This window comes from Rhinolophus ferrumequinum, chromosome 13 (assembly GCF_004115265.2).
Source record: "Rhinolophus ferrumequinum isolate MPI-CBG mRhiFer1 chromosome 13, mRhiFer1_v1.p, whole genome shotgun sequence".
Lineage (NCBI taxonomy): Eukaryota > Metazoa > Chordata > Mammalia > Chiroptera > Rhinolophidae > Rhinolophus > Rhinolophus ferrumequinum.
The window spans coordinates 54,703,347-54,728,512 of record NC_046296.1 but is presented as its reverse complement, the minus strand read 5'-3'; the positions used below and the strand labels follow the sequence as shown (position 1 = coordinate 54,728,512).

Here is a 25,166-nt window from a genome sequence, read left to right as displayed (position 1 = left end):
CATCTTCATTTTGTTCTCAATATTAGGTTGGGAAAATATTCCAAAATTTAATCTTTAAGTGTAATATTAGCTGTAGGTTTTTTGTAGATGTTCTTTATCAGGTGAAGAAAGTTTCTTCTACTCCTAGCATATTGAGAAGTTTTATCATAAATGGGTATAGTATTTTGTCAAATGCTTTTTCTACATCTATTGAAATAATCTTATAATTTTCTTCTTTAAACTGCTAACATGGTGAATTATATCGGCTGATTTTTGTACATTAAAAACATTTGCATTCCTATAATAAATCTCACTTGATCTTGGAATATTCTTACATTTTGCCGGATTCAATTTGCTAATATATTGTTAAGGAGTTTTTCATCCATTTTCAGCAGAGAATTTGGCCATCAATTTTCTTTTCTTGTAACTTCCTTGTATTGTTTTGGTTATCAGGTTATAGTGGCCTGATAAAATGACTTGGAAAGTGTTCCTTCTTCCTCTCTTTTCTGATAGTTTATGTCAGATTGTTATAATTCCTTCCGTAAGCATATTACAGTGTTTAACAGTTAAGCCATCTGAGCTTAGAGTTTTCTTTGTGGAAAGTTAATTATGAATTCAATTTCTTTAACAGATATAGGACTATTTAGATTTTCTATTTATTCCTATGTCAGTTTTGTTAATTTGTGTCTTTTAAGGCATTTGTCTATTTCATCTAGGTTGTCAAATTCATTGGCAAAAAGTTGCTCATAATATTTCCTTATCATCCTTATAATATCTATAGGATCTGTAGCAATGTCCCTTCTTTCATTTGTGATATTGGTAATTTGTGTTTTCTTTATCTGTTCCTTGATCAGGATTTCTAGAGATTTATTAATTTTATTGATCTTTTTAAAGAACCTAATTGACTCTGATTTTCTTTTCTTGATTCATTTTTTTAAAGAAAGATGACATTATAGATAAAATTGACGGCCACTGTAATCCTTTCCCTAAACCTACTCCTCTCCAGTCCCTGAGGTACTTATTTTCCTAAGTTTCATGTTTACCGTTACCTTATCACTTGTATATTAAAGTAATGCTAATTTCTGCTACTCTCCTGGAATCGTCTATTTACTCACCATGTTTCCTGCCTCTGCAGCCAGGCGGGCAGCATAGCGAGCTATAAGCCGGTGTTCTTCATCCAGTCGGCTAGGACTGTCCAGGACGCTGCCAAGGAGATAAAAATTCAACAAGTGTCTATTAACACATCTCCTACTCTTGCTTCTCTCTTAGAAAGATGGGAGAAAAGCTTGTTAAAAAAAAAAAAAAGATGATGAAGAATGGTAACAAAGGAAATGGAGGGCTGGGTCATAAATACTAATGCTCTTCTGAGACAAAGAGGATTTGGAGAAATGATGAGGCCACATGTGTCATTTCTCTTCAGTAGTATATCCCCACTGCTCTTACACCATCAGAAGGGGGCACTTATTTTTGAATGCAAGGGCCGAGAAAAGACAGGGTATTTCCAAAATCTGAGAGAGGGATTTCTAATCAAATGTTTTTACAAACTCATGACTTTTAGACATAGGTCTTGAATTCAAAAAGATCAAGAGAAAACTAAAGCATCACGAAATACAGAGGGCTGAGAAAAAGTACAATTAACACTGGCTGGGCAAAACTGTGGAATCCAGGCTTAGACAGGTCCAATACATAGTAGAACTGGAGAAGATGACCTGGTATCAAACATCCCCTTTCAATGCCTATTTCTTTTCTTTTACCAGGCTTGTTCTACAACTATAGCCCATCCTGGAGTGAAGTAACGGAGTCCATTACTTTTTAACAAGAGTACCAGCGCTCTAAAAATTTAAAGACTCACCTAGGTGGATATCAAATAATACCACACCTAGATGAAAGAAGTGTTCTTGAGTAGCAGGCCAGTTCTGCGTCGATGTGATGCAATGAACTTTTTACTGATTACGAAATAATTGGCTCCTTTAATGTAGCATGTTACATCAACTGTCATTTATTCATATTAGGGCACTCCTTGATTAATAAGGACCACAGCTATATAATTCTCTTTTTTTAAGCCTGGCAGATGCTTTAAAATAACAGTGATGATAACGACTGACCAGAGATGGCTGCTTTGGCTTGCTTCTACTTTGGCCATAGGTTCTTGGAGTTCTAAAAGCCCTTGATTACAATTTACCAACATCATAAGTAATATGAAAAAATTTCAAAACATGAGTTCAATATTCATCAAATCTTGTTATAATTATTTAAGGGAATCTGGGAATGGTAAAGTTACATCAATAGAGATCCATTTGATGTTCTCATGTATAGAATCAACTGCATTTTTCCTAGATTATTTTCACCTTCTGTATTTCTATCTCTGGCTAATTCTTTACTCTTAGTCTTTCCTCTCGGATGGATTTTTTTAAAAATGTGCTTTAAGTTTTCTGCCTATGACACCTGTGAATATTATAATTTTAGATGTGCAAACATCAGTCCCCAGCATGTATGATTACCCTCTCAAAAGATAATGTTGTAGTAAGAACATGCTACCATCAGTTGCCTTTTAATACCTTCAGGTTAAGATCCCAAAGGTCAGGGCCAAACTATATTTGTGCCTTAAAGGTGTTTGTCTGATATACGAGAACTATCTTTACCTTTTAATAAACAACAATAAAAATGAACATTTAACAATACAAGTACATGCTATTATAGGAGGACTGGCAGCCTAAGAAGTGGGCCACAAGTGGTTGATCTTTGTTTTTGACAAGGGATACAGTCGGTTACTCTGTGCAAGAGTTCCTCCTTCTCCATCATATTCCATCTCCCTTCGAAGGTTAATAGTGTTTTTCATTTATACCTGAGTGTAGACGACATGGTTGTTTCAATTGGCTATGCTTTCCAGCCAGAAACTGGAACTTTATGTTGAAGAGAGGTTTTAAGGTCAATGAAAATTAGGAGCAAAATGAGAAAGGTTTCTTATTGTTCTGCTTGAGCTGACTTTCATTTTCAGAATTAGCCAGGAAATTTCTGACTTCTTGGAGGAAGTATGAAGCTATGTTCTGTAGCCTATAAATCCAGAAGAGATGCAGTACTCACCCAATCCTCATGTTCTCCCAGGGTTTCCGGCCACCAATTCTTGCTCAGGGAGCCTAATCCCTAAGCTAAAGACCTGAGAACTTGGGCTAAACCTGCCATAAATCTCCTTGGGCTGAAATATTAGGTAGCAGTCTCTGTTCAACATTCTGCTGCTCCTTTCACCATGGAAACTTTTAATCACCCAGACAATTGCCCTTTCTGATAATAAGTAAGCTGTCCTGCCAAGGATGGGACAATGCTATTCCTAGAGACTAAGGGGCAAGGACAGCATGCATAGAACTCATCTGTTGGAGGAGACACTCACTCCTTGTGATACAATGCATGATGACCAGGCCCTTTCTTCCCTCCCACAGGATAAGCTACCAAACAAATTTGGGAAGGAAGAGAACCCCACTGTCTCTCTAAGGCTTTCGAGACAGGTAAATGCCTAAAAATTATCATGCTATTTAGTCATACTGGGAATACTATGGGAAACGGTATGAAGTATAATATTAAAGAGTCCTCAAATATATATTTTTTCTCATTGATTATTCATTTATTCTTCTGTTATGAGAAATAAGAATGACCTTCCCATGAAAGCATGACATGTTATGGGCAAAACTAAGACCAAAATTTAAGGCTGCAGCCTCTCTTATGCGCTTAGTTTATAAATTATGGTGTGTTTTTTCGCTGAGAATAAGAATCTCAGGTTGTTTGGCATAGTGGCTCTTCTTTGCTGCCATGTAGATCGGTTGGGAGGGCTTTAGATTATTTAAACTCTACCTGCCATTCTCCTTGCAGAATGGTGGTGGGTGCTGGCAGGGAGTGGGCAGGTGGCTTTGGATCTTCCCGACTACAAGGGCACTTTGTTTGGTATTAACTCTTTTAAAAGGTTAATGTTGTAGTTAGTGGTTATCAAATGTTTTTCCATCTGAACCCACTGACGGATCAGTCATATTCCCATATTAACAGTGGTTTTCAGGGAAAGGGGTACGTGGGGCTATCACAATACATGTGATTGTTATAATGTGATGAGGTATACAGTACTTGGCAAAAGTCCCTTAGGGGATCCAATACCACTGCTGAAAACCACTGGTTTAAATAATCAACAATGATAGATTTGTGGGAAGAGATGAAGATAAAACACAGAAAGGTGTAACAGGGTGATGGTATCAAAGATTAGACAAAGTGAGCTATCTGTGGTTTGATAGACCCTAAGCTTTGAATGTCAATCGAAACATTTCATTATTTAGGCAAAAATGAACAGTAAGAGGTTGCATCGAACACCTCTGCGAATGTACATCTTTGGGGCTGCATCTCTGTCTGTGGTTTACACACTCTAAGTAGAACTTGAAGGAAGTGAGCTCCACTTTAAAGGACCATTTCTGACTATACGTTTAGCTAAGTGCCTGGGCTTGTCGAGGCTCCTTCTCCTTTAGAAGCGAATGTTCTAGCCATTATCTAAACTCTGCCAAACATAGCTGGTAGCTTCTCAAGAAAATCCCCCATGTGCAGAGCTTTTTCCAGCTGGCAACACCAGGGAGCACAGTCTCCCTCCCTCTGCTCAGCCCTTGGCGGGCCGCCCGCTGCTGCGGCTCCTCCTCCACTGACCGTGCACAGTGCTGCAGACGGGCCACATAGGAGGCAATCAGTGCATGCTCATCGGCCAAGGGACTGCGCATGTCCTGGCTATACTGCAACCTAGGAACAGCGGAGGCAAAGACAGCAAGCACGACACACACATGCAGAGCGAGAAATGAACACGAATTAAAAGGGGCCAATTCCAAAGACATACAGGAAAATAATAATAAATCATAATAAGGAAAACAAAAGACCACAATGCATAATGGAACAGTGTTAGGCTATCGGGGGAATACATCTCAAATCCTTTGCACAAAAGCAGTCCCTCAAGAGACAACTTTAGCCGCCTCACACTACAGCCCTTGAGAAGAGAAACCAAGGTAGGTGGCCAGGGAGCCTTGCCCACCAGTCTTGTCCGGGTTCCGGGGCTCTGGGATGGATATATCTTTTAAGGAATGCCCTCTGGCATGAAAACAGGCAGAGAGGGCCTACTTAGGCCCCCTAATGCTTTTATAGCTTTTGTCTACACATAAGAATTTTCAGTGTTACCTCATGATACCAGTTAAACCTTTTTATTTCTATAAGGATATCGCCTTTAGCATCATTCTATTGTCTCGTATACAATTGGTACTTAAACCAAACTTGTTAGAATTGCATCTCATTGAAAGACAACACTGTACATTGAGTGAGGTGCTCTCACAGATATATGGAATGTCCTGGAGCACTCGATCTGTTTTTTTAAACTTTTTATCACAGAAGTGTTAAAATATGCACAAAATAGAGACTGATCTAATGATTACTCTTCATGTACCATCACCAAACTTCAACAAAAATCAACATTTTTCTACTTTATTCTTTCTTTCCCCAGCATTTTGTTCAGTAAGGGGTGGTTAGAGCAAATCCCAGACAATTTATTATTTCACTAGGGGAATACTTAATTTACATATAATCTCAATGCCATTATCACACCTAAAAAAATTAATTAAAAATTTAATAACTCAGTCAATCTGAAAATCTCCTCAGTCTTTAAAAAAAAAAAGAAAATCCTTTTACAGTTAAATATCAAGATCCAAACGAGGTCCACAAACCTGTATTTGGTTGATGTTTCTGTTTTTAATCTATAATAATTCTTCCTTTTCCCTGTTTCTTTCATGTCATTTATTTGTGAAGAAAACAGGTTATTTTGTAGGATACTCTACACTCTGGATTTAACTGTTTATTGTGGTGTCATTTAATTTGTTTCTTTATTTCTCATGGTTAGATCTAGGTGCTTGATTAAAGTCTTTGCTTTCGTTTTGTTTTTGAGAAGGGGCAAGAACCAATCATAGGTAACATTACGTACTTATAAATCAAAAAGGAGGCAAACAATAGAATATAAATATTGATCGGTGGATTCAGATGTTATCGGTTACACCTCTCCATTATAAAGTCCCCCATCAACTTTTCACTTTATGTTTTAGCATTTACTGATGATTTTTGACTAGATTCATTATTTCATTAGGGGCTGCACAATGTTGATTTTTCCAATTTTATCATCTTTCCTGTATTTATCACTTTCCTCTATTTATCTTGAAATATTGCTCATTCAGAAAAGGTAAAACAAATGGTTGATATTTCTCATGATTTAACAAAATTCAGAACAGTGAATTAGTACCCTAACAAACTCCAACGGTTACCAAGGATTTTTCTTTTATGAACTCATAGATTTTTATGCACCTGATGTGCCTCAATCCATTACAATCACCTTTTTGGTGCTCAGACTGTCCTATCTTTGGCCAACGGGAGCCCCTGCAAGTAGGCTCCAATGTTCTTCTGACATAGCCATTAGACCTTATTGGCTTCCTTGCTTGGCACAATAAGATGCCCAGTCTCATCTTGTGTAAATCCTGCCTCATACTTGAAATCCACTATTCTTCCAGGATTTCAGGTTCCTTTTACTGGGAAAGAGTGTTTACAGACCAGTCAGGATTCGATGGTGCTCATTGTACCCGGGTTGTCAATGCCTCTAGACATTTTCAGTGGATAAAGCTAGTAAATTTATATATTTTAGAAAGAAGAAAAGTAAATTCTCTCAGCACTTTCAGATGGTATCCCATTTTCTTCCAGTTTGCCTTGTTTTTAATGAGAAGTCATTGAAAAATCTTATCTTTGTTCCCCTGTAAGTAACGTCTTTTTTTTCTCTAGCTGCTTTTAATATGTTCTCTTTATCGCTGGTTTTCAGCAATTTGATTGTAATGTGCCTTGGCATAGTGTTTTCTGTTTATCCTGCCTACAGTTTGTTGAACTTCTTTTATCTGTGGGCTTACGGTTTTTGCCAAATTTGTAAAAATTTATTTGAAAATATTAATTTTTTGATTAAAAAAATATTTTTTTTCTCCCTCTCTGTTAAGACTGTTTGACATTGTCCCACAGGTCACTGAGGTTCTGTTCATTTTTCAGCCTTTTTTCTCTCTGTGATTCATTTTGGATAGTTTGTATGGCTCTGTCTTTAAGTTCAGTGGACTTTCCTTCTGCAATTTCTGATCTGTTAAGTCTATCCATTGAATTTTTCATATCAGGCAGTATCTCTTTCTACTCTAAAAATTTTGTTTATTTAAATTCTTTTATTAAAGTAAAATATATATGAGAAAGTTACAATTATATTTACACTTTTTTATTTCTTCCATTTTTCTCTTCATTGTGTTCATATTTTCCTTTATATTTTTTATATTTATCAATGTTGTTTTAAAGTCCATATTTGCTAATTGCATGTCTGTTATTTCCAGCTCTGTTTATATCGACTAATTTTCTCCTTATTATAGGTCATACTTCCCTGCTTCTTCCAATGCCTTTTAATTTTTTTACTGGATGATGGAAATTTTGAATATGATGTTGTTGAATGTCTGGATTTTGATGTTTTCCTCCAAAGAATCTGGTAGTCAGTTAATTTACTTGAGGGCAGCTTGATCGTTTTGAGGCTTATTTTCAAGCTTCATTAGTGCAAATCTAAAGTAGCCTTTATCTAGGGCTATTTTTGTCCTGCTCCTAAGGCATGGCCTTTCTGGGGTCTTGACTGCATGCCCCAAGCATTCAACAATGTCTCTCTACTCTGGTTGGTTGAAACTCAAGCAACTATGTGAGCTCAGGTAGCTGTTCCACTTTCAAATTCCCCCAGAGCTGTTCTTCCCCAAGTAGTTCTTTGCTGGTCTTGTGAAAACTCATTCTATGCAAAGACAACTGAGTTTTCAGCCTCAAGGGTCCTCTATGCAGATTTATGGAGCTCTTTCTCAGCACACTTCCTCCTTTCTGGTAATCTGCTCAGGAAACTCCAGCTTCCCTGAACTCCAATCTCTGTGTTCTTATTCTCAGCAATATTGCCTTGCTCTGCTGGTATCCTGCCTGGAGTTGGCAAATGCCTCTCGGCAGAAAGCCTGGACAATCATAGCACTTTGCTCATTTGTTTCTCATCCCTCAGAGATCAATCTTGCCCTACTTACTGTCTAATTTCTGAAAGTAGTTGTTATATTCAGACCAGTTTTCTAGTAGTTTAGAGGTAACATGATGCCAGTTACTTCTTCATAACCAGAGTGGAAGTTCTCTTTGTAGTAACTCATTTTTGTCCTATTTCTGTAAAATATCTGTCTACTTCAAACTAGAAATTAGAACAAAACTGCTTCTTTGTGACAGACAGAGAAGTACTGCTATGTAACCTTGTAGCCCATTGTAAGGGCTTTAGCTTTTACTCTAATATGAGAAGTTATTGGAGGGTTTTGAGCAGAGGTGAGGTATGATATAACTTATATTTTAATAGGATCATTTGCTCTATGGAAGATAAAGTACCAGAGAGCAGGGGAAGAAGCATCTACTTAGAAGGCATTCCAGAGGAGAGATAAGAGATGCTAGGAAAATAGTAGTAACAGTAGAAGTGGTAAGAAATAGCAAGACCTCAGACAGACTTTGATGGTGTTTTTGGATAAAGCTGATCTAATAATCTGACAGTTTAGATGGGAGAAGAATCATGGATTCTGACTGAGCAACTAGGAGAATGGGATTGCCCTTAACCGAGATGGTGAAAACTATGGGAGAAGAAGGCTTGGTGGGGAAAGATATAGAACTTGGTTTGGAACACGCTAATTGTGTGTATTAAATATCCAGGTGAAGGTACTGATTATGAAGAGGATATGAGGTTAGAGCTCAGGGAAAAAGGCTGGGCCAGAAAAGTAAGTTTGGAAGTCATCAGTATGTAGATAGTATTAAAAGCGATGAGTTTTGATGGGATCACCTACAGTGAGTGAGTACAGATAGAACAGGGAAGTGGTCCCTCTGGTATACTAACATTTAGAGTTCAAAGAAGTATGGAACAATTAGAAGGAATAGGAGGAAAACCAGAAGAGCACAATACCTGGAGGCAAGTGCAGAAGTGCTTCACGTAGAAGACAGTGATCCTCTATGTCAAATGCCCCTGACAGATCAGGCAAGGTAAGTCCTGAGAATTCCACATTGGATTAGCCCTGAGGAAGCATGGTCTCCTGGACAGAAATTGTTTTGGCAGAGTAACAGGAAGTGAAAGTCTGACCAGGGTGTGTTCCAAAGCGAATGGCAGAACAGAAATTGGAGACATTTACTACAGAAGCATCAGTTCATTAAACACCATTTTAGCCTTATATGAAGACTGCTATTCAGAACTAGTGTTGCTTGCCAGATAATCAGGGATCTAAACCAAAATGAAGAGCATTACCATAGCAGCCTAGAGTAGATAAGCAACTTAGGTGTCCAACAATTTTCTCACAATTTTGTTTGGAGTGAGGGTGTTATGTCGTTCTACTCACTTCAAAGTTGAACCTGTTTTTCTAGATTCCCTTTTTGATTTAAACTCTTTTTGTGATACAATAAAACATATATATTACTGTATATGTAAAATATAAATATATATGTATAATGTTTTTGTTTATACTAACTGAGTGAGCATTGCTGAAGGGTTTACCTTAAATGCTTGAATGGAAATGGAATTGAATCCCAACCCAGAAGCAGTTAAAAATTGGAGGCCTGCCCAGGCTATCAGATGGACTTTGGAAATCTGCCAGCCCTGAGGACCCTGCAGTCCTGTAAGATTATGTGTTAATTTTCAATTACTCTGCTTTTTTGTCTTTCAAAAAAAGATTGGGGAAAAAAGATAATTCTGGTGTTGCCTTGGAGAGATTCTCATGAATTCATACAAGCTAGCTGTTTCATGACCATGCTGAACTCCTCATTAATTTGGGCTTTTCAACCAAGCTCTGTTTTTCTCATTTCACAGGAAGGGAGGGAATTATGGCCTGAGTCCACAAATGGATCGTTTCTGGCTTGACCAATTTCACTTTGCCTCCTTTCTCAACATCTCTGTTGTTCTCAGTGTAAAAACAGCAGATAGGGGCTTCTGTTATTCTACTATCTTCTGTAGATAACAAGATAACTCTTTACCTTGGCACTATTAAAAAGCCACTTTAATACTATTATAGTGCAACTAATCTCTTTACTTGGCCATGTTTTTTCAGCTCAGAAATAATATTTTTACTGTGAGATCGTCTGGCCTTTAAAAACTGCTTTTCCGTCTTGTGAAGTACGTGTTAAAGTGAAAAAGTTCTAACTGATAATATTTTGCCTTTTCTTAGTATTCCTAGCAACTAGTAAGTATTCAGAAGTAGTGGCTTTTGGGTGTTACCACCCAAAGATGGTGTTATGATCTCACACAATACATCTTCATAAACTGAACAGAACAGAAAGCATTATTTAACCCTTGAGAGAAATGAAAATGAGGTGGCAGGGAGAAAAAGGGTCTCCTGAAACAAAGCTAGGTAAATGGAGACACAATGTAATGTATTTACACACACAATTTTTTTTTTAGAAACCACCCCAAAAAATAAGCCTATAGCTATGTATCTCCTTAGTACTCTACCTCTCCAGAGACTGAAGACCCAATTTTGTTGAATTGACCCTCACCCATTCTAGCTGGGGCCACCAAACAGAAAATACCCTTGGGTGGATAACAGGATCCAAGATGGACCAAACAGAACTTTCATTGGGAGTTTCAAATTGGAACTAAGAGAAGGGCAATCCTTGTAGGGTAGTGAGGTTATGAAATATGAACACGTGGGTCTTGGGGCTATATTCTCTGCTGTGTGAAAAAGGTAGAGAAGAAGCTGACATGTAATTGAGAGGATCAAGCATGTAGGGGAGCTCAGGGAAGGAGAAGGGAGGGAAAGTGGCAGGAAAACACCTAAATGAGTTAGAGTTCCCCTTGCTCTGGTCATCCCTGAGGCCCAGCCACGTACAACCTTGCTCTTCCCAGTTTGGTGACAAAAACAAAAGTCTTGTTTTCTCTAAGCTAATTCAAACTGAGTTTCTGTCATTTACTGCCAAGAGTTCTGACTAAAATATAAACTGGTACCAGAAGTTGGGTATACCATGAACAGAACTGAGTCAAGTTGAGGTGTGGGTGGTAAGAAAACTCTCCATCCCAGGGAGGGGGAAATACATCAGTCTTCTATATGGCTAAGGAGCACAGCAACTGGTAAAACTCTTAATTTCTGGGATCCTGGGACTTAGGTCTTGTGCCCCTTATGACTAGAGTTCCGGACACATTGAAGAATAACAGGATGTACCGTAAGAGTGATCTCTAAGTCGTAAGTATAATGTTGCAAGGGCAAGAGATGGGTTGTCTGAAAGCGAGTTGCCTCAGCCCACCCAGGGTGAGACAATGAAGGCAACTAGGGTTTTATGGGGGTTACACCATTCCAGAAACTCCAAACATAACCCTCAACTCTTTGGCAGAGTGAGGTAGGAGCAGCTGCCCAGTTATGTTGACAATCTGAGGCTCTAAGTGCTTCTCATACAGAAGATCAGCCAGCTATTCTGTACCCCACTTTTAGGAGCCTTCTGATTCCTGGGTTGGGCTTTCTTCTGGGCTTCTCACACTGTCAGCTTAGGTTTTTGCTTTCGCCAGTTTGTAAAATCAGTTACCTCTCATCCATCTGCTTTGTTGGTTCCAAATTGTTGTTGCTGGTGTCTCCTGTTCCATTTTTCTTTGTTCTTGTGGGTTTTTACTTTACAAAAAAGTCTTTAGTGTTATTTTAGTGGCGTTCCAGGAGGAAACATAGGCAAATCTGGCTTAACATGCTATGTTTTCTGTTACTTTCCTTTCTCCCTTCTCTAAATTATAATTATCCTATTTTTAGATCTCTACTTTTGTATACTGGGTGTTTGAGTGCTTAAAATATATCATTCGGTCCATGGTAGAATGGGTTAATGAACCACAGAAAACCATACCTAGACCTGATCTGGACAAATGGATATAACCTAGATATCTTGGACCCCATGCTGTCTCTAGGAGGTGGACAGGACTGGGAAAGATGTGTGTGCATTTGCAGTTGTATATGGAGAGCTGAATGATATACACAAGGAAAACTCTGGAAATGGAACTGTGTCTGGAAGTGTGTGGGCACGTGCACACTTATGCACACATCTGTGCTGGGTAGCAAAACAGCGTCTGCCAACGACCTCTGTTGTTATCCTGTCCCAGGATCTTTCTCTTCTGTTCCTGGCGGTATAACCTATTACATACACACAAGGATGAGCAGTAATAGAATCCTGGGAGTTTTCTCATCCAGAGGAGGAGGAGTACAGTCTCTTGAGTGGCGAGGCTGTGGGCGTGTGCCTGAAGCCAATGGCAGTATGGAGAAGTAGCTGTTCTGCAATAGGAGGGAAGGAAGACGGCACACTGAGAGAAGCCAAGAGATGGAACGCATCCTGGCGGCATTTCAGATGCTTTTGTGATCCAAGGACACTTCTGCTCTTCCCTTTCTGCTTTTGCCTTTGCAGATTTATGCCATTTTTTTCTTTTCATTAATTTTTTTCCTGGAGTAAGTACACATAATGTAAGCTCTATCCTCTTAAATTTTTAAGGGCACAATATAGTATTGTTATCTACAAGCACGATGACAGATAGATCATTGGAAATTTTTCATCTTGCTTAACTGGGTTTGTGCTTTTTAAAGTTAAATGTTAATACCTGAAATTAAGAGTTGATCTTCATATGCCAACGACATGCACAAAGCAAAAAGTTTCATACTACAGGTTTTTCATACTGCCACAATGATATGAAATGCCCACAGAATTATAGAAGTTTAAATATTCATAAAGATAAAGCTTGAGAAGACTTTCAAAAAATATTAGCTTCAGTTTCCCCAGTGGTCTGAATAGATGGTATGACTTAAAACAGTGCAACAGAAGAGTATCATATCCCAGTTCACTCTGAGCCTGGGGGAAGAAGAGGGACAGAAGCAAACCTCAGGGGAAATCAGACAGGGGACGGGGAACTTGAGCCTCTGCTGTCAAGTTGTAGAAAGGTTTTTGTTGTTCGTTTTCAGGTGTATTATTCTGATTCCTTTAAAAGAAAGCAATTTAATATTTTTCCAAATTTTAGTTTCAGTAACATTTCTAGAAACTATTTAGCCTAAGGTAAAGACAAAATTCCTTTTTAATTATAGAAATATCAATATGGGAATATTAGAAGAATATTACGCAGGGCAAATCCCTAGAGTGGAACTTCTCAGGAACATAATTCATAGTATCTCACACGACAACCAGCATCGTTGCCATTAGAAGGTTTTCTTCTGTAAGAAGGAACCCTTACATTTGAGACCATCTTCTATTTGGACTCATAGGTAATACAGTATTATTCTTGACAACTGTGGCTATCACTGTTGTTTTCTATGCACTCCCTACTGAAAAGGTAACCTGGGGCTCTTAAATTTTTCCTGCATCTTTATTACTCTGCATGTTCTTGTCTAATTCAGTGATTTATATCTTACATTGAGTGCTAAACGAATCCTCCTATTTCTGGAGAGCAGCTTTATCCCCCGTGAGGATTCTCTGCCCCAGCAGAGGAAGGCTCTGGGCCTGGGATGACATGCTGGCTTTCCTGAGACTCCAGAGACACAGGTCTGACGACATTCAGAGGAGGAGAGAAAAACTGGTGAGTCCTTGAGGAAGTAAATAGATTACTAGCTGGAAATTTATACCCTTTGGTAACTGGGGCCATGAAGAGCCAAATCTATGAATTATGCTATTAATGTCCATACGTCCTGTCATAATGTCTTCCAGAATATAAATGAATTCTCCTAAAATTCCAAGGCCTATATTTTTAGGCCGGGCATCTTGTTCCTGGGTAGCCTCTCCTCCCACAGTTCTTCTTGGTAAGTTAGTGTTGTTTTCCCCTATGGTCTGCTGAGAGCTTTGGCCGCCTTCGGTCTGCTGCTCAGCCTCCTGACAGCCTGTGATAACCACCTCCAGGAGTGACTGAGTCTGCCTACAAAGAGGTGCTGGCTGAAATGCTAACTTGAAAAGTTAGCATTTCATCCAGGCTGCGCTATATTTCCTGAAACCAGTTTCAAAGAATGATAGCGATTTCGTGACTGATAATTGCAGCTGGCCACTTACTATTAAACCTGGGGCTTAATAGTAAGGAGGCGGCTGTGGTCATTATTGCTCCCGAGTCCCTTCTTTCGGTCTTCTCAAGCAATAAACCACTGTTCAGAAAGATGCACTCCCTCCAACAGCTTCTAGCAGCTACATTCAGCTGTGCTCACTGAAGGTCTGCTGCCCTTGGTCACCAGGCACTTAGGGCCCTTGGGGACGCAGGTGACTCAAGTGACAAATCAATGAAGTAACTTAGATGAAATGAAACCCTAGTAGGTCACATTGCTAAAACTAACATACAACCTACAAGTTGACTTCTTTCAATGATCTACCTTGTCTTCCTAGTTTTGAAATGGAAACATTCCTGAGTTGATATTTAGATTCTGGGTCTGGATCTGAATGCTACGGGTGTTTACCATAAAAAAACTAAGAACTAAGGCCAGCAAGGGTCGTTGTCATATCTAGGTGGATGGGAGAGGTTTAATTATTCTGTATTGTTCTGGAAGCTTTCTGTTCCTCCTTGAGAAGTATTATTTGTAAATTATTCTATTTCTTCCCCTCCTGTTCTCTCACTACAGTTTACTTCTTAAATAATGAAAACAGTATCTTAAGTTCTCACATAAACCCCACAAAGTAGACACTATTATTGTTCCCATTTTATAGGAAAAAAATGGAGGATACAAATCTTGTTCAAGGTCAGGCAAGAGCTGGGATTCAAATGCAGACAGTCTGGGTCAAAAGTCTATGCATGCTCTGGCACATGGTACCACTCAACTCTGCCCCAAAGTGGTGGCTTGGCTCTTCCTCTGCTCGTAATGTTTGAACAAGGTGGTGGGCAAGGACTCTTACCTGGTCAGGGTCTGGAGTTTCCATGGGGATAACACTGTATTATCAGGTCACTCTGACAATATCAAGGGACTTGCAGTATCAAGTCCCTAACTACTCTACTCCATGGTAGCCCTACAGTTTACTGCTTAGCTTCCTTCTAAGGCTACTTTTCCAAACTTGCTTAATAAGAAGAATCATCTGGAATACTTGTTAAATGTGTAGCTTCTCAGTATCTCAAGATCCAGTGGGTCTAGTGTGGTCCCAGGTAGTTGTATTTTTAATAAGTGACCCAAGTGATTCTTCTCATCAGTCAAATTTGGGAAACACTGCTCCAGGAGTTTTAGCCAATGGGAACAAACACAGTTGATTTTAAGTATTATACCGTAAGTCCTCACTTAACGTCGTAGATAGGTTGTTGGACCTGTGGAGAAACCCCTATAACGAAACCAATTTTACCATAGGTTAATCGATGTTAATAAACAAGAGTCAAGTTCCTATGGCATCTCATACATGTTATAATGAAACGACACTGAATTAAATGATGTTATTTGAGGACCTGCTGTATATTATATATTAAGTTAAAGTATTATTAAGCAAATGACATTTCTATAGCTGAATTAATTCAAAGCAATTCAAAGCAATACACAGGACACAAAGTGGTTTACTTCAGGAAGGACTTGGGGAGTGGGTTGGAATTTCTTTGTGGTTTTTTTTTTTTTTTTTCCTTTTTGAGCAATGACTGTTAGAATTCTTTAATAGTTATGCCCCTGAGGGAGTTTCTGCATTGCTCTGTTCAGGGAACAGCTTAAATCAAATAGAAAGGAAGCCATTTTATATAGTTTTCTTAAGTCCTGCCTAAGGGAATTTTGGAGAAAAGTAAATTAAATAAAGGGGAGAAAGGAGGACACAGTTCTAGTTCGTTGAAGGACCCTAAAGGAAACTCCTTGTATAACTAAGAGAGAGACTCAGGCTTTTCAACTTAAATGTTGAATCCCACACAGAATGATTTAGGAGAATATAAGGGATTAACTCAATTTACATGGTCTAATCAGGACACAGAATCCATCTTTGACACAGAAAGAGCTCAAATGCAAAACTGGTGAATTTCATGATCATCAAAATGTAAATGTTAAAAAAACACACACACAAAAAGATCTCAAACATGCCCAATCTGCTTTGACACTATGTTTACTGCTTGTCACAAATGCAGAGTTTCCACCTCAGGCACCACTCAAAAGCAGAGTCCTTTAGTTGCTACACGTATGAGTGAGGAAGTAAAAGAAAAGACTAAGAGTAGAAAATAATATTAAAATACAGTTCAAGGAGGAGAAAGAAAGCCAGTCCTTTCTGCCAGAGGTCTGTCCCCAACTCTGAGTGGCGACTGTGGCACAAGCCACACGTACCTCTTGGTGGGAGTGGGCACTCCGGAGCACATGTGGCTCACCATGCTGTCATTCATGTTAGTCAGAGGGCGAGGAGGGCTGGAAGAAAAGACATTTACATTATATTAATAATTACCAATGTGATAGGGGAAACCAATGAAAGAGTGATAAGGGCAAAAGAACCAACTATCACTCCTGATAAGCACAGTGGGACCCACGAAGAGTGGGGCAGAAATCGATACTTCCAGACTAAGCAAATTCAACAAGAAGGGAGGGGCCTCTGGAGCAAAGCCGAAGGACCAGAGCTGTGCTGTACTAGGAGGAACAACGAGTCACACACTCGCTGCTACAGGGATGTACCTTTGGTGCCTTTTGTTTTGTAGTTTTCATACACAAGAATCGGAGTTCTGCCACTTGGTTAATTTCTCTGTATTTTAGGTGTTTACAGGCTCACTGGGTGTGTGGCGTTTGTGGCGTTATCACAAAGTTCACAGCAGCAAAGTGCACACTTTTCCTGACACTCAGATTTAGCTTGCATACTTTTTATCAAAACAAATTGTTAAGCACTAAATTCTTTTATTCATCCTTTACTAGAATCTGAACAATGAACCACATTTTATACTTATACTCTAGCTAGAATGCTTTCCTTTGTAACCTAATCCAGATTGAAATTTGAAGGTAAGCTTTTTTGATAATTTGTCTTTAGCTGCCGGTTTTCTGGACTCAAGGTCTATTTCTCCCTCTTGTGAGTATCTTGAACGAATGAACCCAAACTCATCAGAAGGAATCTATCATTTTTAGCCTTTCAGCCATTCTTCAACCTATCTCCCTCCCCACCAGGTTCAGCTACAAAGGGTTTTTGTCTTGCATTTGAAGCCACATGACTATTGCTAAGTATTCCTCCTGGGAAATCTCTTACTTCCTCTCCTAAATTAAAAGAAGTACTTTTCAGAGAAATATGTCCATCAAAATCAGAAAAGTAAAACAGAAAAATCCTTCTCTCATATATGTTTTGGGAACCACTTCCTGGTCTCTCCTCATCTTTAAGAGCTGAGTTAATTATGCAAAATGTTTTGTAGAGGTTATATTTAGCAAGTCTTAGTAAATATTAAGGGACGAGAGCCTTAATTATTTTGCAGGTTTCATAGTACATTCAAATAAAGGTTCAAGGGAAATCTTTCAGGTAGAGCCAAAGAACCTAGAGAAAAGATTAAGAGGGATGGATGGAGGATCTATGTATCTCTACATCTGTTTGTCTATACAATTTTTTTCTAAAGCCAATTTCATTTCTGGATGGGGAAATCTTTAATGGTTTCCCATTTAATGGGGAGGATCTAAGATGGAAAGTAATTTGCAGGGAACACATTTAAGTCTCTTGATTTTTAAGCCATGCACTACGCTTACTGTTACACATTCCTCCCTATGTGTGACAAGTGTCCCTCTCTAAGTAAGACATTCAGAACTGAATAACGCCTTTCTAGGCTAGAATTCAATTCCACATTATTTATCTTACCACCTATCTTCCAGACAGATATCCAATTTTGCCCCAAACTTTCAAGCCTGCTAACACTAGTGGCTGCGGCTGAGTTATATAATCAGTTAACGAATGGGTTAGGTTGATTAATAATGGAAGTGAACACAGAGATTAGCTTAATTTTAGTCTTAAATTTACATTTTTGACACCGGTTCTTTTAAATCAATTGTCCAAATGCAACAAGGAGACAATTCCTATGAAAGAAACAAAGTCAGCATCATAGCTTTTCATGCTTGAGGGCACCAGAAACATTCTGGTCCCAGAAATGGAATGGACTTTGCTTCTTTAATATATTATTATTAGCAACCCACTTTCAAAACAAGATAAGGACATGTTCATGTTGCTTTCAAAACTAATGCAGTTACCTAGTATACTTCAATATTGAAGCTACTACTGTATTCAATTTCCTTCCTGACATTATCAGAGGGAAAATGACAACAGAAAAGTATCTCTTTAATTCCTTAAACATGGATCCATGTGATAAAATTTCATGATTTGTAGCATTGTGTTTGACCTGATGTCACAAAAGTCTTTAATACTCATCTTTATCTCTTGACAAATATCACGCTCAATTATTATCTTATAGCACACATATGAAAGCCTCTTTTCTAATATTCAAAGCCAGACAGTAATGATTATATTGTAAACTATAAACTAATTATAACTGTGCCAAATTTCACACCCCTTCTGAACTTCTAACATGTTTTAATAGGGAAATAGGTATGTGTTTGCTGTCGAAGACATACGAGTAAAAGGCATTTAAAAACATAAAGGGCGTCTTTACTACAGAATTTACCACTAGACTCATAATTCACTGTTAAAGTTAACAGCTCAGATGTCGTTTTAGGAGATGTAAATACAGCAAAAATGACTTCTGGCTTGGAAAAAAAAAAGCTTCATAGTTCCTGTAAGAATAGCTGGAAAGAATGCATCCAGGTATGAAGTTAAACAGAAACTTACAAAGCAGTAGAATAGACACAACTCATCAAATCAGTTTTGTTGATCTTGTTGAAGATTCAAACCCTGTTGTACACCTTGAACACATTACCAGATGTTCTGTATCTCCCTTTGGTGAAGATCTCAGCAAGGTATCTTTAGACACTAGTGAGTTTCGTGACACCCTCATGACCCCCAACCATCATTTGGTACAGAGATTTCGTGGGGTTCCTTCTGTGTTAATAAGACATGTCAATTGTTTTGATGAAGAAACAGAAGCAGGTGGATGATATGGATACATCACTTAAATCGTAACTGTTCGTTTGAGTATTCTTATCTCTAAAAAGGTACATTTCTAGGTGGAGCAGGATAGGTTTGGGGAAATATCTAGTAAGAAGGTGGCTTAGATAATAGGTACAGAACTTCTGGTTACTGGTTACATACAATTCCTACTATAAACTGAAAATTTAACTTACTGGCACAAGTCATTTTCATATTACTTCTCTTACGACTAGACCACTCCAGTTCATTATGGTGGACGCTCTGGAATGTAAACTAACTTGAAATTAAAATAACTATAGAATCTCTCTTAAGGTATTGAAAGCTAGGAATAGATGATGAATAACACCATGTCTCAAAAATCTTCCAGCCACAGTCGGTTGGAGTGCATCCTCTCAACCACAAGGTTGCCAGTTCGATTCCTCAACTCCCACAAGGGATGGTGGGCTCCGTCCCCTGCAACTAAAATTGAACACGGCACCTTGAGCTGAGCTGCCTCTGAGCTGCCAGATGGCTCAGTTGGTTGGAGCGCGTCCTCTCAACCATGAGGTTGCCGGTTCGACTCCTGCAAGGGATGGTGGGCTGCACCCCCTGCAACTAGCAACGGCAACTGGACCTGGAGCTGAGCTGCGCCCTCCACAACTAAGACTGAAAGGACAACAACTTGAAGCTGAACGGCACCCTCCACAACTAAGATTGAAAGGACAACAACCTGACTTGGAAAAAAGTCCTGGAAATACACACTGTTCCCCAATAAAGTCCTGTTCACCTTCCCCAATAAAAAAATCTTAAAAAAAAAAAAAAAATCTTCCAGCCAAATTATATACACACACACACACACACACACACACACACACACACACACATATAACTGTGTATTTCTTTCTTTCATTTAGCAAATATTTGTTGAGTCTCTGCAAAGTGGTAGGTACCATGCTAGCTGCTGGGAATAAAAATTAAAAAGATGAAAATTTAAGTCTTATGAAGAAGACAAATTCAGAAAATTTTACAATATAATGTAATAAATATTTAATAGAAGTAAGAAAAACCACTATGTGCTATGGGAAAATACTGAGATCACTTCACCCCATGAAGAAAAATATATTTCCAGGGTATTAAAGGGCTAACAGTAAATGTTTAATTATATAAACTAGGGAAGAAAATATGTGTCTACGGATAGAGAGGATGTTCTACACTCAAAAGCAATAGACAAATTAGGAGAAAAAGACCAATTAATTTGAATTATTAAAAAATCAGAAAAAGGAAAAGAAATACAAATTTGGGGAACTATTCCAACAAACATGACAAAGCAAGAATGAATAGCCTTCGGGTGGCCGGTTAGCTCAGTTGGTTAGAGCGTGGTGCTTATAACACCAAGACTGCCAGTTCGATCCTGGCATGGGCCACTGAGCTACGCCATCCATAAAAAAAAAAAAAAAAAAAAAGAGAAAGAGAAAGAAAAAAAAAGAATGAATAGTCTTAATATATATGGGATTCACACAAATTCATAAGAAAGTTACTAAGATTTCAATTAGATAAATGAGCAAAGTGAAAATATACCTTTAAAAAGAATATAAATAACATGTTTTAAATATGAAAAAACCACAGAAATTTGTTAAAATTGTTAACCATTTTCCCTTAAAAAGTAATAATAATTCTTTTAAAGGTAATCCTTAAGGCTAAAGAGGATTTTCTGACATAGGCACTTAATTTACTATTGGGCAAGAGTGAAAGTATAAAGTTAAGCAAAATTTCTAGAAAGCATTTTGGCAATGTGTCCATCAAAGATCTTTAAAAATGTTCAAACATTTGGACTCACTAATTCCCTTTCTATTCCAAGGAAGTAATCAGAAATGCAAAGATAGTGATCAGAAATGCAAAGGTTTATATTTTAAAATAATTAAGGAAACATTATTTATAGTAGGGTAATTTTAGAAGAAACATAAATGTTCAAGTATAAAGGGAAGGAAAAGTAAACTATGGTATATCCATAATTATAGAATACTTTGTTGTCATTAAAAAACAATGCTTATGAGGACTTTCTAATATGGGAAAATGCTTAGCATGTGAGAGGTAAAGAAGGGCAAGATAACTCTAACAGCTACCAATTACTGAATGGTTATATAAGTCTACCAGACACTGTGTTTTGAGCTTAAATACATTATTTTATCTTCACAATAACCCTATAAAATAAGATGAAATTATTTACACACATCACACAGCATGGTCTCAGCTAAATAATACAGTAAGCACAAAACAAATATCTGAAGAAAATATACCAAAATGTTAAGAAAAGTGTAATTAGGGGTAACTTTTTATACTTTTCTGTACTTCTCCAATTTTTGCATTTTAATTTTTTTGTTTGTTTGTTTCAGGTATATTCTTTCTTTAAAAAAATTAGTTGCACTTGTACAAAACAATGTAATAGTTAGACAGTTATCATTTATATCCCTCACAAAGTGATAACCCCCATCCCCCAATCTACTACCCCTCTGACATCGCACAAAGCCATTACATTTCCACTGTCTCTATTCCCAATGCTGTACTCCGCTTCTTATAAATATATATATACATATATATGTATATAAACTTGTAGTTGACATTCATTATTCTTCATCTTCAGCTTCAGGTGTACAGTGCAGTGTTCAGGCATCTACATCATCCCTGAGGTGGTCTCCTTAATAAGACAAGTGTCCATCGGATACCCTACAAAATCTTTACTACATTATCGATTACATCCCCCAAATTGACTTTCGTATCCCCATGGCAGTATTGTGGTTACCGACTGTGCTTTCTAATCCCCTCACCTTCCCCCTTATCCCCACCCTCCTCCCATCTAGCAGCCGTCAGTTTTTCCTCTCTGTCTCTGACAGTTTCTGGTTAGTTCATTCATTTATTCTTTCCTTTAGATTCCACATATAAGTGAGATCATGTGGTATTTGTCTTTATCATTTTAATTTTTCTTGATTTTCAAAGATAAAGATGCTTAATGAAATATATATATATAAAGTAGAAAAAAATTAAAACAGAAAAATTTGGCTTATGATACCACGGAGTCAAATTTTCTAAAGTGAGTCTGTAGTATTTTCACTATCATTAAGAAAAGGAAAATGTTTTACAAACCTAGAGAGAACTCTGAGACTGTTAGAAGAAAGACCTGTTAAATGGTTTGAGATTTGAAGTTCCACAATCCCTCAACACTCCTGCCACCACCTTTCCAAAAAAGAAAGAAAACATTTTAAGTCGCTCTGTTACCTCCTCTACTAGACTATAAGAAATTTGCGTGATTTTTATCATTGTATTTCGAGTACCTGGCATAGGTAAGACATGGAGTAGGCTTTCAGGAACTACATGGTGACTGTGAGTCAGCACCATGCCGTTTAAAACACACAAGTGCAGACTGTGTAAGAAGTAATCTTTTGTTATATTTAGCTTTGGTTGAGACTATTCTCCAAGAATGGAATATGGACATACTTAGTTGTTATATTTGGTAGGTATGTTTGTAGTGTTTGCAGCCATAGCAAGTTTTCATCTGTGACTTAGTAATGGAATCAGCAGAGTAGAGAGTGTCTCTAGTTAGAATAGCAATCCTCATTGAGTGCTTAATACATGTTAGACTCAGTTTGAACATTTCCCATGGATTCACTCCATGAGGCAGACACTGTTATCTTTATTTTCCAGGTGCAGACACTAAGGCATAGAGAGAACAACCAAATCATGGCGGCAGCAGGATTGGAACCAAAGATGGCTCTTGATCATTATGCTGTGATGTCTCTGCTACCTTTGATTGCTGTACTATTTTAGAAAAACTGACTTAAGACTGTTCAGTCTATAAACTAAAACCAATAGCATGCTGTCAGATTACAGTTCTTGTAAAGTTGTTTCTATAGGAAGGTAAAACAATAATTACCCCAGACTATAGTTTTTGGGTGATTTCTTCTTTCCCCTATCACATCATCAGAACTGTATGGTAAATGCCTATCTGAACCCAAAACTTTTGGTTGCAGAACTCCCATCCTTAACAACCTCTAGACTGCCTCAAGGAAAACTAGATAACTTAGTATGAATTGTTTCCTTCAAAAACATCTCCCTAATTTATTAGAATGGCTTTACAATCTAATCTTAATTTCAAAGATCTTTTGTATTCCTCATCTCAGCCTAACAAAATTCATACTTTTAATGAGCAAATTATCTGTTATAACAGCCAGAAGTTTGACACTAGGCTCAGAACCAACACTGAGTGTCATTCCTTGTTGTGTTTCTAAGTTGACTTAGATCCAGGAATAAACACTTTCCGGACAGGTCTCTCTGGGTAATCAAGGATGTGAACGTATAATACTGTCGTTGTGTAAGCAAAATTTCTACTTAAAAGTTGTGAGTGAATAAAGGGGTACATGAACGAAGCCAACCTAACGCCTGAGAGGACGAGTGAGACCTTGGACACCTGTAAGGACCGGCACTTCTGAGCCCTCTGACAGAACCTCTTCTGTAGGAAGTCATCCAGAATGGCAGATAGTCACCCCCACCCTGTACTTTTAAGAGTTTTTGCTCATTATCTTGCTCTTCTTCCCAGATTGTTTTTCAGTTGTAGAGGTGAAGGTTACAGTCCTGCAGCTCTGTCTTACCTGGACAGCTACCTGCCAATCACGCACTTAGGGACTCTACCAGATGTTTTCGGTCTGTTTATTACCATTAGTGTGAAACGGGAAAAGACTGTATTGTGCCCTAGGCTTTCATTTACTTGGTTAGTTTTTTTGGATTCGCCACAACAATGCTTTACATATGAGGTACGTAAGCATTTTAGCTAAATACATTTTAATCACTTAAGATTTTTGCAGCCAGCTATTTTGCTTTCGAGATATCTGTATTGCTTCTGAAATCATCTTCCCTACTCACTTTGATGATACTTTTCTCATCTTTAAGGTTACGCAGCAGATTTCACCATGCTTTAAGACAAATTCAAAACCCACACTGTAAATTATTACATTCTTTTATCTATCAAACTACTAAGGCTTTTCACATCTTTCAAGCAAGTTGTTCTTTTGCTTCTTCTAAGCCCCTGCTTTCAAATCTTCTCCTAGGTATGTATCCTGGAATGTTTTTCTTCATAGGTTTGCCAAGGTGACACTCTTTCTCCCATCTTTCATCAGAGAAATGGCTCCTGAAATTTCAGTGTCTCCATAAAGCCCTTCTGAGTACTACACATTTCACTTAAATAAACAAGGGCCTTAGCAGTATATAAACAAACAAATACCCATGGCTTCTTCATACCTAGCACTGTTAAAGGCTTTGAGGAAAAAAATGACAAAAACAAGGTGAAGATTACCCTTTCCCATAAGAAGTTTATAATCCAATTAGTCCTTAAAATCGTCAGTCATCTCAACAGTAGGCATTTAAGCTGTAGTTTAACATATTAAAATTTCTTAGGTCAATCTGATTTGACAATTACCATTTACAACCAAAACTGTGTATAATCATTTATAACAAAGACCATATACAATTTAACTATTTCAAATAATTGACCAAAACCAGTACAACAAAATATGAAAAACCCTATGAAGTTAACACCTACAAGCAGACCTCATTTTATTGTGCTTCACAGATGCTCATTTTTTTACATATCATAGGCAAGACCATCCACCAGCAAAAAGACTACGACTTGTTTCGTTGCTATACTTGCTTTATTGTGATGATCTGGAACCAAACCCATGATATCTGCAAGGTTCTGCCTATACAAGATTTGCTGTGTATTGTGCATGTATTTCTTTACTTTGAAAACCCCAGAAAGGGTTGGGAGAGAAGAGGTAATGCATTAACATTTTTTGAGTACGAGCACTGCATCAGCATGGAGCTAGGTACTCAGATACGTTATCTGAATTCTTGCTACTACCCATGAGGGTATTCCTATTTTATAAATAAAGAAATAAAGGTCAAAGAGGATAATTAACATGTTCAAGGTCACAAAACTAGTAAATGGCAGAGCCAGTATCGGAACCCACTTTTATCTGGTTCTAAAGCTACTGAATAGATCACGTCCACAGACTCATCAGCCTAACCCAGGGATCTCTGTATTATTCAAATGAATTTTTCAGATTAGAGTTCTCAGGGGAGAATACATTCTCAGGTTTGAGAAACACTGCCCTAGTTTA

The 25,166-nt window shown here is 37.9% G+C and overlaps 1 protein-coding gene and 1 non-coding gene across 10 annotated transcripts in view; one reads left to right on the top strand and one right to left on the bottom strand.

Moving 5' to 3' along the window:
• The window catches only part of DTNB (dystrobrevin beta), a 203,981-nt gene that overhangs the window by 47,601 nt on the left and 131,214 nt on the right, over positions 1-25,166 (bottom strand). For 7 of the 9 annotated variants that reach the window (XM_033124923.1, XM_033124921.1, XM_033124920.1 and 4 more), the window contains 3 exons: positions 16,290-16,367; positions 4,654-4,743; positions 1,095-1,182 (listed from right to left, as the gene is read on the bottom strand). In XM_033124923.1, the coding sequence (XP_032980814.1) occupies positions 1,095-1,182; positions 4,654-4,743; positions 16,290-16,367 (256 nt within the window). The remainder of the gene's footprint in view (positions 1-1,094; positions 1,183-4,653; positions 4,744-16,289; positions 16,368-25,166) is intronic. The other 2 variants (XM_033124927.1, XM_033124928.1) reach the window with 1 other exon arrangement.
• On the top strand, positions 20,350-20,423 carry TRNAI-UAU (transfer RNA isoleucine (anticodon UAU)). Its single transcript has one exon. It is a non-coding gene; the product is annotated as a tRNA-Ile (tRNA).